This window comes from Pleurodeles waltl, chromosome 4_1, assembly GCF_031143425.1.
Source record: "Pleurodeles waltl isolate 20211129_DDA chromosome 4_1, aPleWal1.hap1.20221129, whole genome shotgun sequence".
In the NCBI taxonomy this organism is placed as follows: Eukaryota; Metazoa; Chordata; class Amphibia; order Caudata; family Salamandridae; genus Pleurodeles; species Pleurodeles waltl.
Genome location: NC_090442.1, coordinates 882334598 through 882355261, shown reverse-complemented (window position 1 = coordinate 882355261; position 20664 = coordinate 882334598). Strand labels below are relative to the sequence as shown.

The following is a 20664-nucleotide window of genomic DNA, read 5'->3' as shown; positions in this document are numbered from 1 at the left end:
AAGAGACTCACGGCCCGGCCTTTAGGTCCGATCTCATCCTATAAGGTAGGGACCAGCAGAGGTAGCCGTGATCCTATAGCATCTCTGGTGCCATTACCACAGGCGAGATTTGGGTGATGTTTTGTTGAGGCTCTCCATATAGCCAGTTAATGACTGGGATTTGCAAAAGGAGCAGAATGGAAGTTAGTAGAAGGAGCATGGGAGGTGCGTTTTAACCAGTGCTTGGATAGGGCTTTGTAGAAAGGGTGTCTACTACGGCCCATCCTTCACTCCTTGTTTTTTCTGTTCTCTCTTATCCTTGTCCTTCTGCTCATTTCAACATTCCTTCAATTGTTAGTTCTTTTTCTCATTCAATGTATAACCTTTGTGTCACTGTTGATGTTATTATGTAAAGCACGCATATAACGCGAAGGGATCATTCATTATGCAAAGGTATCAAATAATTAGGCTTGAAGCAATGGGTACAAATCGGTACTAGGATGCTGACTCTACGGTTATTGGCACGGCCCTACTAGAATAATATCCTTGGGGACATCCAGTGTCGCCAAAAAGGGAGGCCCTCACTCCAGAGACACCACAGGCAACAGGGGACTCGTCGTACCAGCTGCCCCTGTGCCAGGAGCACCCATTGCAATGTTTCTGCAAGGGGGCGGTGCTTCTTCTGACACGGTACAAAGCGCACCTTGCTCTCCCATGGCACACGACATCCAGAGACGCCAGGAAGGGACGCCCTCACTCAATAGACTCCACAGGCAACAGGAACCTCGCTGTACCAACTGCCCCTGAGCCAGGAGCTCCCATTGCAGACTTGCTGCAAGGGGGCGGGGTTTCTTCTGTCACGCTACAAAGCGCATCTTGTATTCCCACAATGTGTGCTTTTTATTGCCAACGATTTGTCAGACCTTCATAACGCCCCATAATCCTTGGAACCCCGCACTATGGGTGAGCCTGCGGTTTTGCGCTACCAGGGTGGCAGAAGAATATGGAGGCTGTCAAAGTCGTAGTTTCTCAATTATCAGGAGCGACATCACAAAAGCAGAGCACATTGAAATCTCAGGCAAGTCTGTGGATGTAGTGAGTGTCCCTGAGGGAGTGTGGGCTGGTCAATGTTTTATTGTCCATGGACGCAAGCAGAATATGTCACGCCCCTGCCTGGATTCAGATCAGCTATAAGGGTGACTATATCTTGCAGAATGTCCCTAGCTGTGACTTACAGGGAGACCATGTCAGGCATAGTTGGCTGGGGGACACTGACTGACTAATTCTTCCCAAGGGGACAGTTTTGTAAGTAGTCTGACAAGTGGAACAAATTCACCAGGGCGGAACCCCGGGGTTGTATGAAACCTGAGAAAGAGCAAGCGAGTGACCAGTCTGTGAACTGTAAGGTATTCACTAGGAAAATTAGTGGGGGAGTCGGTAACAGAATGCCTTCTTGTAGACAAGTGGGTATTTGTGGGAGTGGGGGGGGGTCTCTAAAGACGTGTACCAATTCCTAGTGACTGTACCCAAACTCCCGGTTTCCTGAAAGTAGCAGATGTCATAATTTTTATTCCAATGGCTTGGTCAACTGTCGAGCATTTTGTAATCTCCCCCCACCCCTATTTTGTGGTAGTGTGGTCGAGCAGTAGGCTTATCAGAGGGTAGTATTAAGCATTTGTTGTACACACCCAGGCAATAAATGAGGAACACGCACTCGAAGACTTAACTCCAGGCCAATAGTTTTTATATAGAAAAATATATTTTCTTAAATTTATTTTAGAACCACAAGATTCAAGATTTGAGGTAAGTACATAAAATGCAAGGTACTTCACAGAGGTAAGTATAGAACTTTGATTTAAAACAGTAGTACACACAGTTTAGGTTAAAATGGCAATAAGCTATTTTAAAAGTGGACAGTGCAAAAATCAACAGTTCCTGGGGAGGTAAGTTTGGTTACGTTTCTCAGGTAAGTAAAGCACTTACACAGTCTCCTGGGCATAGGCAGCCCACTGTTGGGGGTTCAAGGCAACCCCAAAGCCACTGGACCAGCAACACAGGGCCGGTCAGGTGCAGAGGTCAAAGGAGGGCCCAAAACACATAGGTGCCTATGAAGAACAGGGGTGCTCCGGTCCTATTCTACTTACAGGTAAGTACCTGCATCCTCAGGGAGCAGACCAAAGGAGTTTTGTAGAGCACTGGGGGGAGGGGATGGGGAAACACACATACACATGTCCACAAAACACACCCTCAGCGGCACAGGGGAGGCCGGGTGCAGTGGACAAAGTAGGCGTTGGGTTTGCTACTGAAAGCGATGGATGGACCCAGGGGTCACTTAGGCGGTGCAGGCAGGGCACGGGGGTGCTCCTCGGGCCAGCCACCAACTGGGCTAGGAAGAGGGATACCTGCTGGTCACTCCTGCATTGGAAGGTGGTTCCTCTCGGTCCTGGGGGCTGCGGGTGCAGTGCTTGGTCCAGGCGTCGGGTTCCTTAATACAAGGCAGTCGCAGTCAGGGGAAGTCTCTGGATCCTCTTTGCAGGCATTGCTGTGGGGGCCCAGCGGGTCGACTCAGGGTACCCACTTCATTGTAGTTGCCTGGGAGTTCTCTCTGCGGTGTTTGTTCTCTTGAACCTCGAGCTGGGGGCGTCAGGTGCAGAGTATGAAGTCTCACGATCCGGAGAGAAGAGATAGTTCTTTGAAAGTTGATTTAAAGTTGCAAAGTTGTTGCAGTTTTTGAACAGTGCTGCTGGTCTCGGGAGTTTCTTGGTCCTTCAGGTTCAGGGCAGTCCTCTGAGTCCTCAGAGGTTGCTGGTCCCTGTCGGATTAGTCACTATGCAGGTTCTTTGAGTCTGGAAACAGGCCGGTAGGGCTGGGGCCAAGTCAGTTGTCGTCTCTGCCGTCTTTGCGGGGATTTCAGGTCAGCAGTCCTTGTTGTAGGTTGCAGGAATCTGATTTCGTGGGTTCAGGATCGCCCCTAAATACTACATTTAGGGGTGTGTTTTAGGTCAGGGGGCAGTAGCCAATGGCTACTGTCCTGGAGGGTGGTTACACCCTCTTTGTGCCTCCTCCCTGAGGGAAGGGGGACACATCCCTATTCCTATTGGGGGAATCCTCCAAACTCAAGATAGAGGATTTCTAAAGGCAGGGGTCACCTCAGCTCAGGGCACCTTAGGGGCTGTCCTGACTAGTGGGTGACTACTCCGTGATTTCCTCATTATCTCCTCCAGCCTTGCCGCCAAGAGTGGGGGCAGTGGCCGGAGGGGCGGACATCTCCACTAGCTGGGATGCCCTGGGTTGCTGTAACAAAAGGCATGAGCCTCTGAGGCTCACCGCCCGGTATTACAGTTCCTGCAGAGGGAGGTGAGAAGCACCTGCCGAAAAACTAAGAGATGAAGATATCCTAGGGGTAACCCTTGGAGAGACTGAGGAGGTCATCAGTTCCATGTTGCGAGGGAAGGCACCTGGGCCCGATCTATTCCCTAATGAGCCATATAAACTATATATGGGTATTTGGGGTTCATAGCTGAATTATCTTTTTGATGCCATCCTAAAGGGTATGGCAGTCCCCACTTTTTGGCAGCTGGCAGAAATCATTCCAATCCATAAGAAGGGTCAATATAGTGTCCCTAGCAATTATAGGCCGATTAGTGTTATAGATGCCTCCCATAAGATCTTTTGTAGACAAATTCTGAACCATATTCTAGAGTGGATAGAGATGAACGATTTCCTATCCAAGTCCCAAGCAGGGTTTAGGAGTGGCATCAGCGCATTAGATCACATTTTCAGCTTCAACTGCCTCTTCTGGAAGGCAGTGACAGTAAATAGGGGGCAGCTTTTTGTTGCACTTGTTAACCTATGTGCTGCCTTCAACCTGGTACCTCAAGCCATGCTCTGGATAATATGGGTATGCCGCCCAATCTACTGGCTATTATGGTAGGGCTGCACAAAGAGAATTATGCTTGTGTAAGACGGGGGAATAAGGGGAAGCTGACCCCACCTATAAGTATTCAGAAGGCAGTTAGGCAAGGATGCATACTGGTCCCCACCCTATTCCCCCTCTACATAAATTATCTTGTCAAAAAGGTTGTACAGGGACAGCTGCAAGGTGCCTAGGGTGGGTACCAACAGAGTGCCGAGACTGCTTTTTGCAAACAATACTCTCTTGATCTCCAAATCACTATGCAGATTTCGGCAGCTGTTGGATAATTTTAACACTTTTTGTCTGGAGCGGGGTTTGGAACTCAACAGCACAAAAACTAAATTTATAGTTTTTAATCCAGCCAGAGCTTAAGCTTACAATTGCAAACTTATCATTGATACAGCCCCTACTGAGCAAGTATCTAACTTCGACTACCTAGGCTTGAGGTTAACTAACTTAGACTGGTCGAGGGGGGTCTCTAAGGCTGACTGCTCACTTTCGCAGTATTAATCTCAACTGCTATCATTAGTTAATAATATCTTTTCTAAGAAAGCCGCTCGAGCGATAGACATTTATAATACTAAGGTGCTGGGTACAGTTCTATAGGGAGCGGAAATATGGGTATATGCCAACTGTAACGCTCTATCTCTCTCTGAGAACAGATTTCTTGGGCAGTTGTTCGCACTTTCAAAGAGCACTTCTTGAGTTCTGTTGTATATAGATCTGGCATTCAAGACAATTTCCTGGAAAGCCGAGGTTCAACTTCTTTTGTATTGGCACAGGATCTTGTCCTCACCTGCCGTAAATGCTTATAGAGCATTCCTCAGAGATGTGTTAGCTCTCCCCGGCATCCAGCATATATCCTGGCTCATGCATATTGGGTCCTTGCTTAGGAAGCTGGGATTGGGAGACTTGTGGGCAACACCCGAGATTCTCACACCAAGCTCCAGAGCTATGATCACATAACCTATTTGCAGATGGTATCTGAAGAGGTCATAGGCAGAAGCAGTTGCCCTCTGAGCCTGGATTTTCTGGAGTTTAGGTTGGCTCCCAGCTACTAGGACATGATAAAAGAAATCACTCCCACCTTGACCAGGAAACTGTTTTTACAATTCAGATACCAGACTTAACCAATCAGGTCCTTCTATGCTAAGTGGGCAAGCATGTATCCGAGTACTATGTGCCCAGGATGGAAGGGACCTTTAGAAGATCTACCTCACATTTTGTTTTTTTGCCCAGCGTACGATGCCCAGAAGAGAAAATGGTTTCTACCTCAGTTCAGATTGTTGGGTGTCGGGAGTTACTTGGTTGCCGCAAGGATCTTAAGAACTGATACCTCCAGGATGGTGGTGTTTGCGGTTGCACAATACCTCCATGCAGTCTAGATTTGGCAGTCCAGGTACATTTATATTATTGATGTTAGAATATCCCATAATACTTGGTAGACCGGACATCCTTGACCACCTCCCCTGTCTTTTTTGCTTCTGCTTCTCATGTTTTGACTATGTGCTGGACTCTGTTTTTTTTTGCTGTTTTGGTACCCTGGGCACTTTATCACTGCTGACCAGTGCTAAAGTGCAAATGCTCCCTGTGTAAAATGTATGTGTAATTGGCTTTTCCATGATTAGCACATTTGATTTACTAGTAAGTCCTTAGTAAAGTGCACCAGAAGTGCCCAGGGCCTGTAAATCAAATGCTACTATTGGGCCTACAGCACTGGTTGCGCCACCCACATTGGCAGCAGATAGAAATATGGAGTTTGGTGTCTCTGAACCCACAATTTAAAAATACATTGTTTGGTTTTAGAAAGTGGACATTTTCCTGCTTAAACCATTCTGTGACTCTGCCTGTTTGTGGATTCCCTGTCTGGGTCAGACTGACAGTTGGGCTGTTTGTGAATCCCCTCTAGACACTCAGACAAAGGGAGCTGGGGTGAGATATCTGAGCTAGTGTGGAGGGAGAGTGGTCACTTACAACTGAATGGGCTGTGCCTGCCCTCAAACAATGCAGTCTCCAACTCCCTGGTGTGTGTCAGGGTCCAGGCCTGGGCAGGGCAAGTTCCTGTGAACAACAAGGACTTTACTTTGAAGTTTACCTACTTCAAAGACAACAGGGTATAAGTAGTGGACCCAAAACCTTAGATTTTCAGATTACTTCTGGAATCAAGAGGAACCTCTGCCAAGGAGAAGAACTGAAGGTGTACTGCCCCTTTGCCTGTAACTGTGCTTTTCTGGGTTGGCCTGCATTTGCTGCTTCTGCCTGAAAGAGGACAAAGACTGGACTTTGTTGAGTATCCCTGTGTGAGAAGTCTCCAAGAGCTTGAACTGAGGACGCCTCCTGTTTTGAAGTCTCGGGTCCATTAAAGACTTCATCTGCCAGCACCTGGGCTATCTGCTCAGACTCCTGCCCTGCCAAGTGGTACCCTGTCCAGTCTCTGGACCCTTGAGAGGTACATTTGGCAGACCAAGACTGACATCCATGCACAGAATGCCGTGATGGGAAATTTGATGCAACATGGCTGAACACGACACACCACCCGATTCGCTGCTAAAATCGATGCTCCACCTGCATAGCGGCTGGGAGATCGATGCATCGCAGCTGGAGAAACAACGCAACACCCACTTGCAGCTGCTGATACCGACGCAAACCCCATGTAGTGCGGTTTTCCAACAACGTGCAGCCGGATTTCTCATGCACCGTCGCTGGGCGAGAGTTATTGTGAACCTGCGCGGATCCGAGGGGCCCCGTCCGGAAATCAACGCAGAGCTCTCTTGCCAGAGCGAAAAATGGTGCATCACCTACCCGACAGGAGAAGAAACGAGACACGGCCTCACTTGCGAGTAAAGAATCGACTCATCGCTGACTTTTCTGATGCATTCGCACCCGTGCGGCTTTATTTTTTACGCAAACCAGGTACTTTGTGTGAAATCAACATTTCCTTTGTTTTCTACGGAGACTTTTATTCTTTTGAAAATTCTTATCTTGACTTGTGTATATCGGATTTTTGTTGTTTTGGTCTTGTTTGATTTAGATAAATATTGCCCGTTCTTCTAAACTGCTATCCATTTTGTATTGTTTTAACTGTATTACTGTGTATGTTGGTACAAATACTTTACACGTTGCTTCTGGGTTAAGCCTTCCCTTCTTGTGCTTAGCTACCAAGGGGGTGACTGCGGGTTAACAAGGTGTGTTTCTCCTTTGCCCTGACTAGAGTGAGGGTCCTAGTTTGGACAGGGGTAACCTGAATGCCAACCAAAGACCCCATTTTTAACAATACTCCTCTAGAAGGAATGCCTTAAATATCTGAATCTCATCATTGTTTAACCTACTTTATACAGTGTTTTTGTAGATTCTATTTTAGGAATTTCTTTATGCATACTCTGCCTACTATGTATGTATATGTTGTTTTATCTTAAATTTTAATGGTTGGTGCAAAATGCACTCCAACTTTTAGTAATAGAGCATTTGAGTTCCCTCCTGTTGCCATTTTTAGTGACAGGCAGCAGGACTGGCCCATTTTGGAGCCAGATTTAGACCTCCTTTGAGGTTCTTTGCTTTACCTGCTTCTTGACCTAGTATGTAGTTACTCCTTGGGGGCACTCCAACTGACATATTAATTGTTTGTGCTACAGAATTCACTCATTACTAATATTAGACTAACAAATTGTATTGCACTAGATCAAGTACTGTATTATGTTCTATGAAATTTATATCTTTTTTTATTGTGCTATTATGGTGTTTTGAACCGAAATAAAGTTGATATGATGATGAATATTATCCTTCCCCCTAAAGTCCAACAGAAGATGTGAAGTCTAATAACAGCTAGTCATAGAGCAAAACCATGGGATTATAGCACATAAGTGTAGGTTTGGCATTAATGGTGGGTCCACTGTTAGTGTCTAGGGAAACTGTTAGTGGGTTGTGCCATTTTGCATTAGTCTGGCTGATCCTTTGCCTGGTTGGAGGAGTCACTCATGACCAGGTGGGGTGCAGGTCGGACATCCGAGGATAGCACTGCCACTTCGCCAGGCTGAAAAACAGCTTGACATCTTTGGAAATTAGTTGGTCCTGGTGGAGGTTTTTCTCTCTCCAGTTTGTGATGGTTCTTTTAGGATGATTGGCCAACATACACTTTTAACTATGATGAGCTACGAATAACCCTGCAGTTAAGACTCTAAGCAGGCAGTGATCAGGGTTCTTTTGACTAATGTCACTTTTAATGGGTGGCAGTTGTTCTGTAACATACAACCCCCACCTGGAATGCTGGCATTCATCATCACTTCACCTGTAGAGGAGTGATGGGGACCCACAGAATGGAGCCACTGAGATAGCGCCCAAGTGTGATGGCTGCAGTCATTTGGATTTTGTCGTGAGGGGTATTTTAACATTCCTGCAGAAACTGGTAGCTTGCAAACTCACCATCATGTCACTGCCACATAGCTATACATTTGAGGGTGTGCACTGAATATTCAACTGTCAAAGTAACCTGTGGCCATGTGGCAATGATTCAGGCAGGTGCACACCCCATTGAGTATGGCACTTTTGTATGTCCTTCCTCTAGAATGATGGCCTGCTGTCTATCTTTAGCTCAGAAGGAAAGCCCTGGGTAGTCAGGCTTTTCTCTAACATGTATTGATTAATAAAGTGGCTTTTGTATTTCAAAACCTTAAAGAGTTAATGGCTGTCTTAACTTACAAGCAATGTCTCATCTTGATAAGAAATATAGACAACATTTTTCACACAGTAGTCCACTCAGCAGCTGCTACACACGGCACAGCAGAACCCTTCGGAGATCAGTGCTTTGAAAACTATTAGGGTAAAACTGAGCTCTTAATTATAGTGTTTAAAGAAAGCAAGGCTGTGGGATGAAGACCGATGAACCTAAAATGGTTATCTTTGTATTTTGAACATGTTAATTTGTGGTGTCCCATGGGTATACTGACAAACTGACAGTGAGTATATTGGGATGCAGGACAGTCTGCCTAAAATGCAGGCATTTATATTTGCCAGTTCAAGCGTACACAATGCATGAATAAATGACTGAATGAAAACTAACTTATAAAGCACAACAGCTGCTTCGAAAGGAAGCAGAACGGTGCTCAACTGAGATAGAGAGTAAACTGACCGAGTTATATTTCATGGAAGAGAAAAGTCTTCAAGTGTGTCTTTAAAAAGTATTTAATGGAGATAACAAGGAGGTAAGCTGGTAAGGAGTTCCACAGCCTAGAGGCGAGAGAAGAGAAGGACCTGCCTCCTGCTCTGCTTTTATATAGGTTAGGTGTACATAAAACATTTAATTTACCAGAGCGTAAAACCCTCTGAGGAGAGTATAAGATAACTTCTTCTAATATATAAAATGGACTAACTCTATGAAGAGCCTAACTGGCAACCAAAGAACATTGACATAATAGGGATGTAATCAGCGCATGTACGATATATTTCCTTTCGGTAAAAGGGACATATTTCAAAGTCTTCCTGAGAGATTTAAGAAGGAGAAAACAGGTAGCAGAGGTAGCCTGCACGTGTGCTTTAAATGAAAAAGGTATACAAATTAAACCTAAGATTCTTAGCAGTGGAAGACTGTGAAGGGACAGCCTTCAGTTCCCTTGGCCACAGTCTTGAGAGATCTAAAGGAGAGGATTACCAACCACTAAAATTTCAGATTTTTCTGAGTTTAGTTTCAAACAGCTGATGTGTGTCTAGCTGGCAACAGCACAAAGCAACCCTAAAGGATTTCGACCATGGTATCATCAAACTGTTGAAAAGATAAAATAAGTTGAGTATTGTCTGCATAAGAGACAATATTAAATCCCCAACTTTGTACAATGGGAGCAAGGGAGGCCATATAGATGTTGAACAATGTATGGCTAGGGCAAAGCCTTGAGGAAACCCACAACGCATCTCTCTATAATGGGAGATGTAGTGTGATAGGAAAACCGCCTGCTGTCTTCCACGAAGATAAGCACTGAACACTGCCAAATGTTTTGTTCCTCACAGTTTGTGATTACAGACGATAAAAGGCTGGCTGTTCTGGAAGTAATGCACAGATCAGTTGGTGCGACAGCATAAGAAGGTACCTGTGTCTGCAATAGTTATTACATCCTTAGGACCTGGGAGAGGACAGGAGTGGAAAGCCTAGGGTAAACTAGTTTCAAGACAACATATCCTGATTGATCAAAAGTCCTGGCATAGAATATACAAGGAGGAAAAACTTCCTCAAAATCAGCACGCAGCCAGTGTCCTTCAGTCTCTCATTTCATTCTATTTAACAACCCTGATTTATCTGGGCAAGAAACCTTGAATAAACGTAGCTTGACTTGTCCTGATAGAAGAGTGATGCAAGAGAATCCACCTAGAATATTCAGAAATAAAAGAACTGATTATTTTGGGCTATAGTAGGGCAGGGTAAAAGATGAGGCAAGGCCCGATCAGTGGCTATGTATTTGGACATAATAACAAAGGAGGTCACAAAGAGGAGCCAAGCCATAGGTGGAGAGTAGTGCAGTAATCAAACAAGAGTGTACCTAAGTGATCAAATGGTTTCTGTATTTAGGAGTAAACCTGTTGGGCAGTATCTAGTTTGTTACTGTGCACCCAGCAACTTTGAAGAATGGAACAGCTGTGTTGTGTCCGAGAAATAATTTGATGCTGAGAAAAGACCAGTCTTGACAACAGCAATAACAGTAATATTAATGGCACAAATAACCCTTTTCAGTTGCATATCAGAATTAGTACAGGTGGGAAGGTAGATTGTCAGAAGACAACAAAAACAAAAAGAATCAGACAAACAACAGATTATGGGTAAAGGTCGGTAGTAAGCATGATGAATTTTATGAAAATAACAGAGTTGAGAAAGCACAGAAAAAGGTGCCTTGGGAGCACAATTAAGGAACCGATGATTTGGACTTGGAACAAGAACTAGGCAGTTTAGTGCATCTGCAAGATCATCAGGCAGAAATAGACTGTACAGATGGCACAAAACAGGGAATGCTGGCAACAGAATAATCATGGCCCACACACTGCTGTAATCACATCACAGGCTTAGAACAGGATAGTAAGATTGATGATAGGGAAATCAAACAAGAGCTTTCAAGAAGAAAGGATATGAGTGGTTTAAAGACAAACAGATGTTAACTGGAGACATGGATTTTGGCAAAAGCCTCCAACAAAGCTGTAGTAATTTACCAGAGAACAGATAAGCAAACCGAAAGCATGAGACTGCACAGTGAATGAGGCAGTCTGGAATTAAGGAATCTTTAAAGTGAGGAAATATTCCAGAAAATAATCTAAGAATCTATATAAAAACCTTAGATTTCAGTAATTAAAAAACAAAAACAGGGATCACCCGACTGGAATCTATCAACAAAAAAAAAAATTCTGTGTTAAGGCAAGGACATGGTTCAAATGCTGTCTCCCAAGCAAGGAAGGGTGCTCAACCTCAGTAGTTGAAGGAAACAAGAATCCCTCTTTCATAATATTACTTCAAAACACTGAATGGAAACTGGTGTCCATGGACATCGAAAACAGGTTGCTTTTAAAGTGCTACCATCACAATGCAGTGGGTTGGTTGATCAAACATGAATGTAAACAAATGGTACTAACTTAAAGACATGCAGAGGTTCATGCACACATAAAAGCACAGTTTTGTTTAGTTCCAAAGTTCATCCATTCATTTATCTGCCATTTGATAGTAGGGTAATTTCATAAGTATCTTTCAAACATGGCCTTTTTTTGAGCCACACTCCTTCACCCTTACCTTTAGGTAGACCCCTTCACCATGCACTACATACCCTGAAACAGGCCATGTCTCTCACCAACTACCTTTGTAAGCCAGCTTCTAGATTCCCTCACAAAGGCCCTTTTGCACATATCCTTCCTTCTCCCCATTTCCCACTCACCCAACTGTCTTAATATCCATTGGCCATGACATTTCATTCACTAAATTCCTTTAGTCTGGCATATTCACTCATGGAATTCAATGAGATCGAGTGATCCAGCCAGTGCACCCAGACTCTTGCCTTCAATAATATTCCAAATAAATTCTTTCAACTTCAGCAGCAATTTCCCAACACTGAGTAACATCAAAATCTCAATCCACTGACATGTTTACTTTGAAACTCAAAACATCACGCACATGACGACTATTCCTAACGATTACAGACCCATATCCCAAAACCATTCCTTTGAAAACTGACAAAAAGGTGCATCTTCTCCCAGGTTTCAAAACACCTGGAGGAAAATGTCCTTCTACTGGAACACAAAACACGCATCTAGCCAGGAAGAGACACTGAATATGCCCTGATCTCAATTTGGAAATACCTGAAAACTATAGTGGATATGGGAGAGTTGCAGCAATCGTTCTCTAGGACCTATCAGAAGCATTAAATGTACATCAGGACATCTTAATGAGCGTTCTAAATGCTAAGGATATTTAAAAGCAATAACCATGACTTAATCTATCTTAAAGGCAGGTCAAGCCCCATCTACATCCTCTTGTCTACCACTAAAATACACAACACTGATAGAGAAGTTATAAAGGATCACATTTCTCACTGCTTTTGTTCAATGACTACATCAAACCACTTCTGGAAGTGATTATTTCTTCAAACCCCACATGCTACAACTACGCAGACAATAACCTCTACCCATGGCTGGTGTGACTACCTCTGGCTAACCCTGGTCATCAGGCGATACTTCTCAGGGGTCAGACCAAACTTGTTGCTATGGGTTTCCTTCATGTGACATATCTCATCTGGTCATCTACCTTTGGGGCCAATCAGACTTCCCAACACGCTTCCTGTACGTCATCAAGCTAAACAGGGATTCAGATTTGTTTTACATCTTATGTTCGGCTCCAGCTAGGTCACTTGGTGCTTGGGTACAGGATACTCACACCATGGGCTAAAACTGGTACACAAAAATGGACTGAAGAGGTATTAAACATTCACTAATTGGAAAATAATTACAGCTGAGAAAAGTGCAGGAAATGCATGATATAAAAATAATGGCTATGCCTCTGCCAAGATTATGTAAGCTGTTGCAACGAATAATAAAGGAGTGCTGAAGAATTGCGGACTCAATACCCGGCAACGAGGAGTTTTTTTTACCCATGTCTCTTGTCATATTAACAACATGGGGCTGATTGACAGGTATAAAATCATGCAAATGTAATTAATGTGTGGGCAGTATGTGGATGTTAATGAGGTAGATGTTCGGGAAAGAAAGGTGTCAGATGGCGTCAGATAAAGTAACACGATTTTGAGGTTGCAAAACAACACTCTAAGGTAATCAACCTACAAGAGATAGATGATTGGTTCCTGAATGGGCAATTAATGCACTTTTTACCTAAGCACTATGCTGGAGATGAGAGATGTAGGAAATAGCAAGGGGTCCTGGAGCTGAGAGCTGTCCAATAGGAAATGATCAGTGGAATGAGGCAAACAGGAATTGTCTCAACTTAGTTTTAAATTGTTTCCTGCATGCATTTCCCTTTTCTCCACATATTCCATACCAAACTTTTGAGGAACCTTGTTATATGTAAATCAATCTAATCATTCAAAATCTAGATGCTAAAAAATACATTACCCCCTGATTACGAGTGCTCCTTAGGGACGATGATATTTATTTAGCCCAAGAAAATCGGACTCATCTGGGTTGAGAATTTCTTGAGTGTGATAAATACCACTAATTCACAGTTATTAGGGAATAACATGGAGATGCTGGTGTTTATGACACTAAAATCCACGTCATAAGAAATACTGTATTGTTTCCCCTGTTAAATTCTGGCAGGTTTGATCTGTGAAAAATTGCATCCGATAATTACCAGGTGTGGGGAACGTCGCACAATTCTGAATTCTAACCCACTCAAACAGTTGGCTAAATTTTAAGATGTCCAACATAACAATGCTTATTCTTGCAAGATTATTGTGCTGACTTAAGCCTACCACTTACCTACAATTGCAAAATTCCACATCCATTGGCTCAAAGTTGTATTTTTGTTCTAAAGCAGGATTCACTTTCAGCGTAACCTCTTCTTCATGAATCTGTAAAGGGCAGCTATATTTAGGTGATATCATGGGGTCTAGGTACATCATCACAGACATGAACTACCCAATATTTTTGCACAGTGCAAACTACAAAAAAGCCTGTCTAAAAAGAAGCACCTCAAAGCACCAGATACACCCAATATTAGACAGTTATCTAGCACGCAATTCAGGTGCATAGCTAGAGAAATTAATGTTTTTCTGCAACGTCAGAAAAACCTTTGAACATTTTTGGAAATGGATCACAAATCTTTATGAAAAGCGAGTGATAAATAAGTTACTTACCTTTAGTAACACGCTTTTTAATTGATACTCTAACTGTAGATTCCTCAGCTTGTGATATGCCCCTGGTTCTAGACTGTATTCAGAAACTCTTGTAATGACTCATGCAAGCTAACAGGTGGCTCCATTGGCTTCTGTTGCAACTTCAACCTGCCTTTCGACATGACAACAAAGAGGCACATAATGGGGCAATCCCTGCCTATTGGTATCATTTACGCATTATTTATTTTTGTGCTGATTGATTTAATTGCAGCTGCAGTGTGCTAAATTTAGTTTGGAACCTTATTAAATCCCAAAAATCCACTCCACAGAACAGGAAGGTGGGCGGGTGACAAGGAATTTGTGGTTAGAGATAGCATTCACTATAAAGAGCTTCGCTGACAGAAAGTAACTTATTCCTTGTGAATCAATTTCGGAGCAATGGCCCCTCGAAGGAGATGGGTCTGCAGTGTGGACACCAGCACAACCTGCAGAACCCACCATGCCAAATGTTTGTCCCTGCCGACCTATAAATCAATACAGTAATGCTAACTGAAAATATGGCCAGATGTCCATGTGTTTGGCAGATGTCAAAAACCGGAACACCCCAAGCTAGGGCAGTAGTTGATGCTATCACTCTAGTGGAATGAGCTGTAAAGCCCTAAGGATAATATTTTTTGGCCAAGGTGCAGCACAGCTTGATGCATGAGACACTGCTTAGGGATGATGCCATTTTCTAAACAGCCATGCCCTTCTTGCACAAGTGAACGGGACAAACATGATCATCTGCACAGTACTCCTCAATCATATCAAAGTATCAATGTAGAAGCTAAGTGGATCCCATCCATCCAACCAACCAACCAGTGTAGTCTCTCCTCAATATTTATTTATTTGCATTTGTAAAGCGCATACAACCCCATGGGTATCTAAGTGCTTGGTGTGTGAACAAGCCCTCAGTACAGAGCAGTTCTTCCTCAGACCCTCCTAACCTGTCCTAAATAGCCAGGTTCTGACTGCCCTACGAAATTCCTCTGATGTCCTGCAGTAGCATGTTCCAAAGCCTGGCTGCTGCCACTGAGAAGGCTCTCCCCACCAGTTGGCCTTCCTAAATCTGGGTGTATTTACTTACTTGTTCCCTACTGACCAAGGATCTGCTGGGGGCATACCAAGGAAAGACAGTCCACAGATATCATGAGCCTGACTGATGCAATGACTTATGCACCAAGCATAATGATTTGAAGCTAATCTGTTTCCTTATGAGGAGCCAGTGAAGGGACCTCAAGCCTTCCCTCACTGAGTGGCTTTTCAGGAGCCCAAGAATCAAACATGCTGCACCGTTTTGTAGCAATTGCAGCTTGTTGAGGGAGTATTTAGCAACATTTAGATAAAGGACACTGTAATAATCCAGGCGCAAAATGGTAAGCGCTAAAACTACCAGAACTCTAAACTCCACTTGAATAAACTGCATGATCTTTCTGAGCATTTTAAGTATCCAGTGGCATCTTTACTGTCTTACTAACCTGCTCCTCAAAGGTCAGTTCCTGGTCAAAAAACATTCCTAGGTCCCTTGCTTGCTTCACAGGAGTGGGTAAAGGGCTGCAAGTCTTCGGCCACCAACTACTGTTCCAAATGGAGCTACAGGACCCAAACAACTGAACCTCATTTTGTCACCATTCATCTTAAGCCAATTTTGTTTCATTCAGCTGCTAATGTCTGCCCGACCCTCTTTAACGTCTACATGGCCCGCTCGCTAACATCGCCCGATCCCATAACCTCAACATGATCTCATATGTCGACACCCAGCTGATCCTCTCCCTCACCAAGGACTACGCCAAGACCTACTTTCACAAAGGAATGAAGGCCATTGCCGAATGGATGAAGAGCAGCTGCATCAAACTCAATTAAGACAAGACGGAAGTCCTCATCTTTAGCTCCACCCCCTCCACATGGGATGACTCCTGGTGGCCTATCACTCTTGGAACTGCTCCGACTCCCACCGACCACGCACGCAACCTAGGGTTCATCCTGGACCCCTCACTATCCATGATCCAGCAAGTCAACGCCATCTCCTCCTCCTGCTTTAACACCCTCCCCATGTTTCGAAAGATCTACAAATGGATACCCTCCGAAACCAGAAGAACAGTCGCCCAAGCTCTCGTAAGCAGCAAACTTGACTACGCTAATGCCCTCTACGCAGGAACCACGGCCAAACTCCAGAAGAGGCTGCTACGCCTCCACATGCCTCATCCTGTACATCCCCCGCCACTGCAACACCACAGACCACCTGAAAAACCTGCACTGGGTCCCAGTCAACAAGAGAATCACCTTCAAACTCCTCACCCACGCTCACAAAGCACTGCACAACACCGGACCAGAATACCTCAACAGACGACTCTCCTTCTACACCCCGACCCGGCATCTCCGCTCCGCCGACCTCGCAACTGTCCCACGCGTCCGCAGAACTACAATTGGCGGTAGATCATTCTCGCACTTCGCCGCCAAAACGTGGAACACTCTTCCCACCCACCTGTGCCAGACCAAAGACCTCCTTACCTACAGGAAACTTATCAAGACCTGGCTGTTCGGGCAGTAGCAGCACCCCACTCCCCTACTTTCTCCCCTCCAATCCCTCCTCCTTCCCCCTCCCCTACTCCTCAGTGCCTGAGACCCTCACAGGTGAGTAGTGCGCTTTACAAACCCCTGATTGATTGCCATACAGGACCTACAATTTGCAGCCATATTTATCCAATCCTTGACAATCGGCACCATGATTTGTATGTCATCCGCACAGAAAGCCATCTGACAGCCATACGACTATCAATTGTACAAACAATCACATACAGGTTGAACGGAGTCGGACTGAGGGAAAAGACTTGTGGCAACCCGCATGGCAGCTGAAATGGAGAGGCTCTAAATTCTTCGGGAACCACGGACCGGGGTAGGTCTCCGCCTGGCCAGCATTGCTCCAACAAACGTTGTTTAGCGCTGGACTATTGGTCCGTGTAATCCTAGGATGCCCGCCTTCAATTTTAGGACGGGCTCGAGTTAGAATTATTTATTCCATATTTATGTAAGTGATTATTACACCTCCCTACTAATTGCTGGTTGAGAGACACTTGTATTAACTTTTTGATAAATATATGTGGCCCTTATTATTCAGGAGATACATATAGTCACATAAGGTCCTGATGAAGCATCACTGGATCCGTTTGGACCACCAGGATGCGAAACATGTTGACCCATGAGGTGGTAGTCTTTGGAGAATTGCCAGACTCCTCTCACTGATATGTTCTACATTACAAGAGTGATTGATCTTAACTTCTTTATTCACTCTTTTGATTCTAATTTTTAACCTTGGCCCTGACCGTTCATTGGGTCCAATAAAATCCACAGTCCCAGTGGCAGTTTTGAGAGTCAATTTTAACTACTTACCTGCTTTTGATCTCCGTTGATTCTTTAGTCACCTTTGGGGTCACGGCACCACCACATATTAAGATCTCCGGCAAAGAGCCCCCCCGTCAGGGGTGGTGCCCGTCAGACATTGCAGCGCCAGTCTGACGAGGAGCAGCGCCTATGATGAAGCATGACACCCTATGGGTGTGTGAGGCCCCTTGCTCCTAGAATTTAGGACCCCGGTCACTATTTATTTTCTGTTTTATATGATTGGAACAGTGTATCGCTGATTTTCAATGTTCACTTAAGGAGGATATACACTGGACCATAATCCCTCCTGATCCCTCCCTTATTCTCAGAGGCTCTAAAGTCACCACAACTGATGATGTTCGTCCCATTTCTAAGAAAGGATTCCAGCAGTTGCAGAGCCCTGCCCCTCAGTACTGCCTGCCGCAGCCTGCTCACCACTAAAGATGGTGAGAGGGTGGTGTCAAAGGCTGCTGACAGGTCTAACATTATGAGAATAACCTGACACCGGATGTAGTCCGAGGCTGATAGTAATGCGGACTCCATGCTGTGATTGTTCCTAAAGCCATGCTGTGATGGATTTAGGCCTTCATTATTGCTTAGTAAAAAGGCTAATTCCTTAGTAAGATGTTTTTCTAATAGTTTATCTATGGGGTAGAAGAGAGATGGGTCGGAGATTTTTCAAGGCCATTAACATCTCCAATAGGCTGGCAGTACCTCTTCCCAAATTATGACATTGGCGGTTTGGCTCAAGCCAAACTGCCAATGTACCTCTCCGTCCACCCAGGGTGGTAACAGCCGCTGGACTGGAGACTCGGTCTCCAGCCCGGCGGCCTTAGCATTCCCACCCTCGGGATTATGACCCCGCCTACCACCATGGTTTTTGTGGCAATCTTACCACCATGAAAACCATGGCGGTAGGCACTATCAGTGCCTGGGATTACTTCCCTGGCACTGATAGGGGTCTCCCCCACCTCCCTCCTCCTCCCGCTCCCCAGAGTCCTCCCCCACCCCCGCCCTCCTGACCCCCTGACATCCACACACCTACACATACACACTCATACACACACGCATACCCACATCTACCACCGCATGCACACATACATACCCACACACTGCAACACACACACTAACATACACTGTCGCACACACGCATTCACAACAGACACACACGCACACATTCCACGCAACTCACACCTGCATGCACGCATACAAAAACTGACACACACCCCCACCCACACAGTCACACCCACCCCCACCTCCCTCTCCTGTCGGAGAACCAGACTTACCTGCTTGCAGGGGGGTCCTCTGGCAGGAGACGGGATGTGGTGCTGCTGCCAGCAAAACACTGCCAGGCCATATCAAGGATCATGATACGGTCGGTGGTGTTTTGCTGGCGTGGTGCTGCTGCTCGCAGCAGCGCCACCTTACCACCGTCCTGACTGTCGACGGAATTCCACCAGCCTTCTGGCGGTATTCCGTCTATGGTCATAATGCGGTTGGCGGCTGGTAGCCAAGGCAACGGTATGTTGCCGCCCGTCGCCATGGCGGTAGGCGGCATTTGCTGCCAATGTCATAATGAGGGCCTTACTGTTTTAAATAGTTTGCATGGCCTTCCTGATTTTCCTAGAGAAGAAGGCAGTCTTAGCTTCCTTTATGGCAATCTTATACCTCTTTAGCAAACCTTTATCTTTCGATTTTCCCTCCAAACTAGGGTCTAATCTCCAACTCCTGTCTCGCTTACAGCACTGTCTTTGGAGGACTGCCAGAATGCCTGTGAACCACTGCACAGACTTTTTGCTCCTTCCCTTGTTTACTTCCATGATCATCATGTTATGTATGTCTAGGAGCAGATTCTGAACAGAAGAAACTGTGGAGGTGTAAAATGTAGGTAGCCAAATGTGTGGAAGAATACGTGTGGAACAGAAAAACAGCAAATGCCACAAAGATGTATGCAAAGTTTTGTCATTTGAAAATTCTACAAATGTAATCCACCTCACTCATCTTTTGGAATGGCTCATTAAAACACTTCAAATATTGTTAAAATGTTTTATTTGGTCTGTCAGTCTGTTTGGGGATGATAAATAGTGGACATAAAATGTACTACCTCAAGTTGTTTCAGCATTGGCCTTCGAAATGGAGATCCTTTGTAATAATTACGTGAGGAAGTACATAAAACCTGATGATTCACTTGCGAAAGACTGAAGCGATGGAGAAAAGAGTTTTTTTTTTTTTAATGTAATGAAAATCATGTCTTTGTGAGATAATCAACAAAATGAAACAATCTTTGTGATCTTTCAGTCGATGATCTGTAGGAAGCCGACTCTACATGATGCACTAAAAGGAAGTACACTGTGCAGAGAGACCAGTGGATCCCAAAAGGTTTACAGAGGCAGAAATAGAGAAGTCTAATGATCTATCGTGGTAGTATGGGCGAGCAGTTAGTCTTATCAAGGAGTTGTGTTAAACATTTGTTGTACTCACAGAGACAATAACTGAGACACACACAAAGAATGACCAAATTAGAAAAATAACATTTGCTTTTGTATATGCTTTGAACCAAAGAACTTCGTTATAAGGTAAGCAGTTTTTAAATTAAAAGTACTTTTCAGTTTCAAACATCAACAGTGCAATTCAATGTTAACCTATGGGAGGAAAACAGTAACGCAACTTTGCAGGCAAGTATTCGATTTACAAATCAAGTCTTTAGGGTTTTAAGTCAACACCAGGAAAGGTTCACATCAATACCAAGAGTACACCCACAGTGGCAGAGGGGCGGCTGGGTGCGCAGTGCCAACACATCATAGGGAGCACAAAGTTAACCAATGGAGAGACAGGGTAACCGAAGATGCACCGCTCACAGGTGACTAGAGCAGGGTCTGGGGTCTATCTCCAGGAGCTGAAGTAAGTACAACGGGGGTCACAAGGCAGCACCAAACTTACACCCTCAGATGCACATGGGCAGCGTCTGGCACCCAATGTTATCCAATGGAGATTGGTTTCAGAAACAGACTCTGGCCATGAGGCTGGAAAAAACAACCCACA

At 44.7% G+C, this 20664-nt stretch overlaps 1 protein-coding gene across 1 annotated transcript in view; it reads right to left on the bottom strand.

Moving 5' to 3' along the window:
* Positions 1–20664, bottom strand: part of MOV10L1 (Mov10 like RNA helicase 1) — a 933047-nt gene that overhangs the window by 622671 nt on the left and 289712 nt on the right. Inside the window, exon 12 of the mRNA XM_069227566.1 lies at positions 13847–13938. Coding sequence (XP_069083667.1) covers positions 13847–13938 — 92 coding nt within the window. The remainder of the gene's footprint in view (positions 1–13846; positions 13939–20664) is intronic.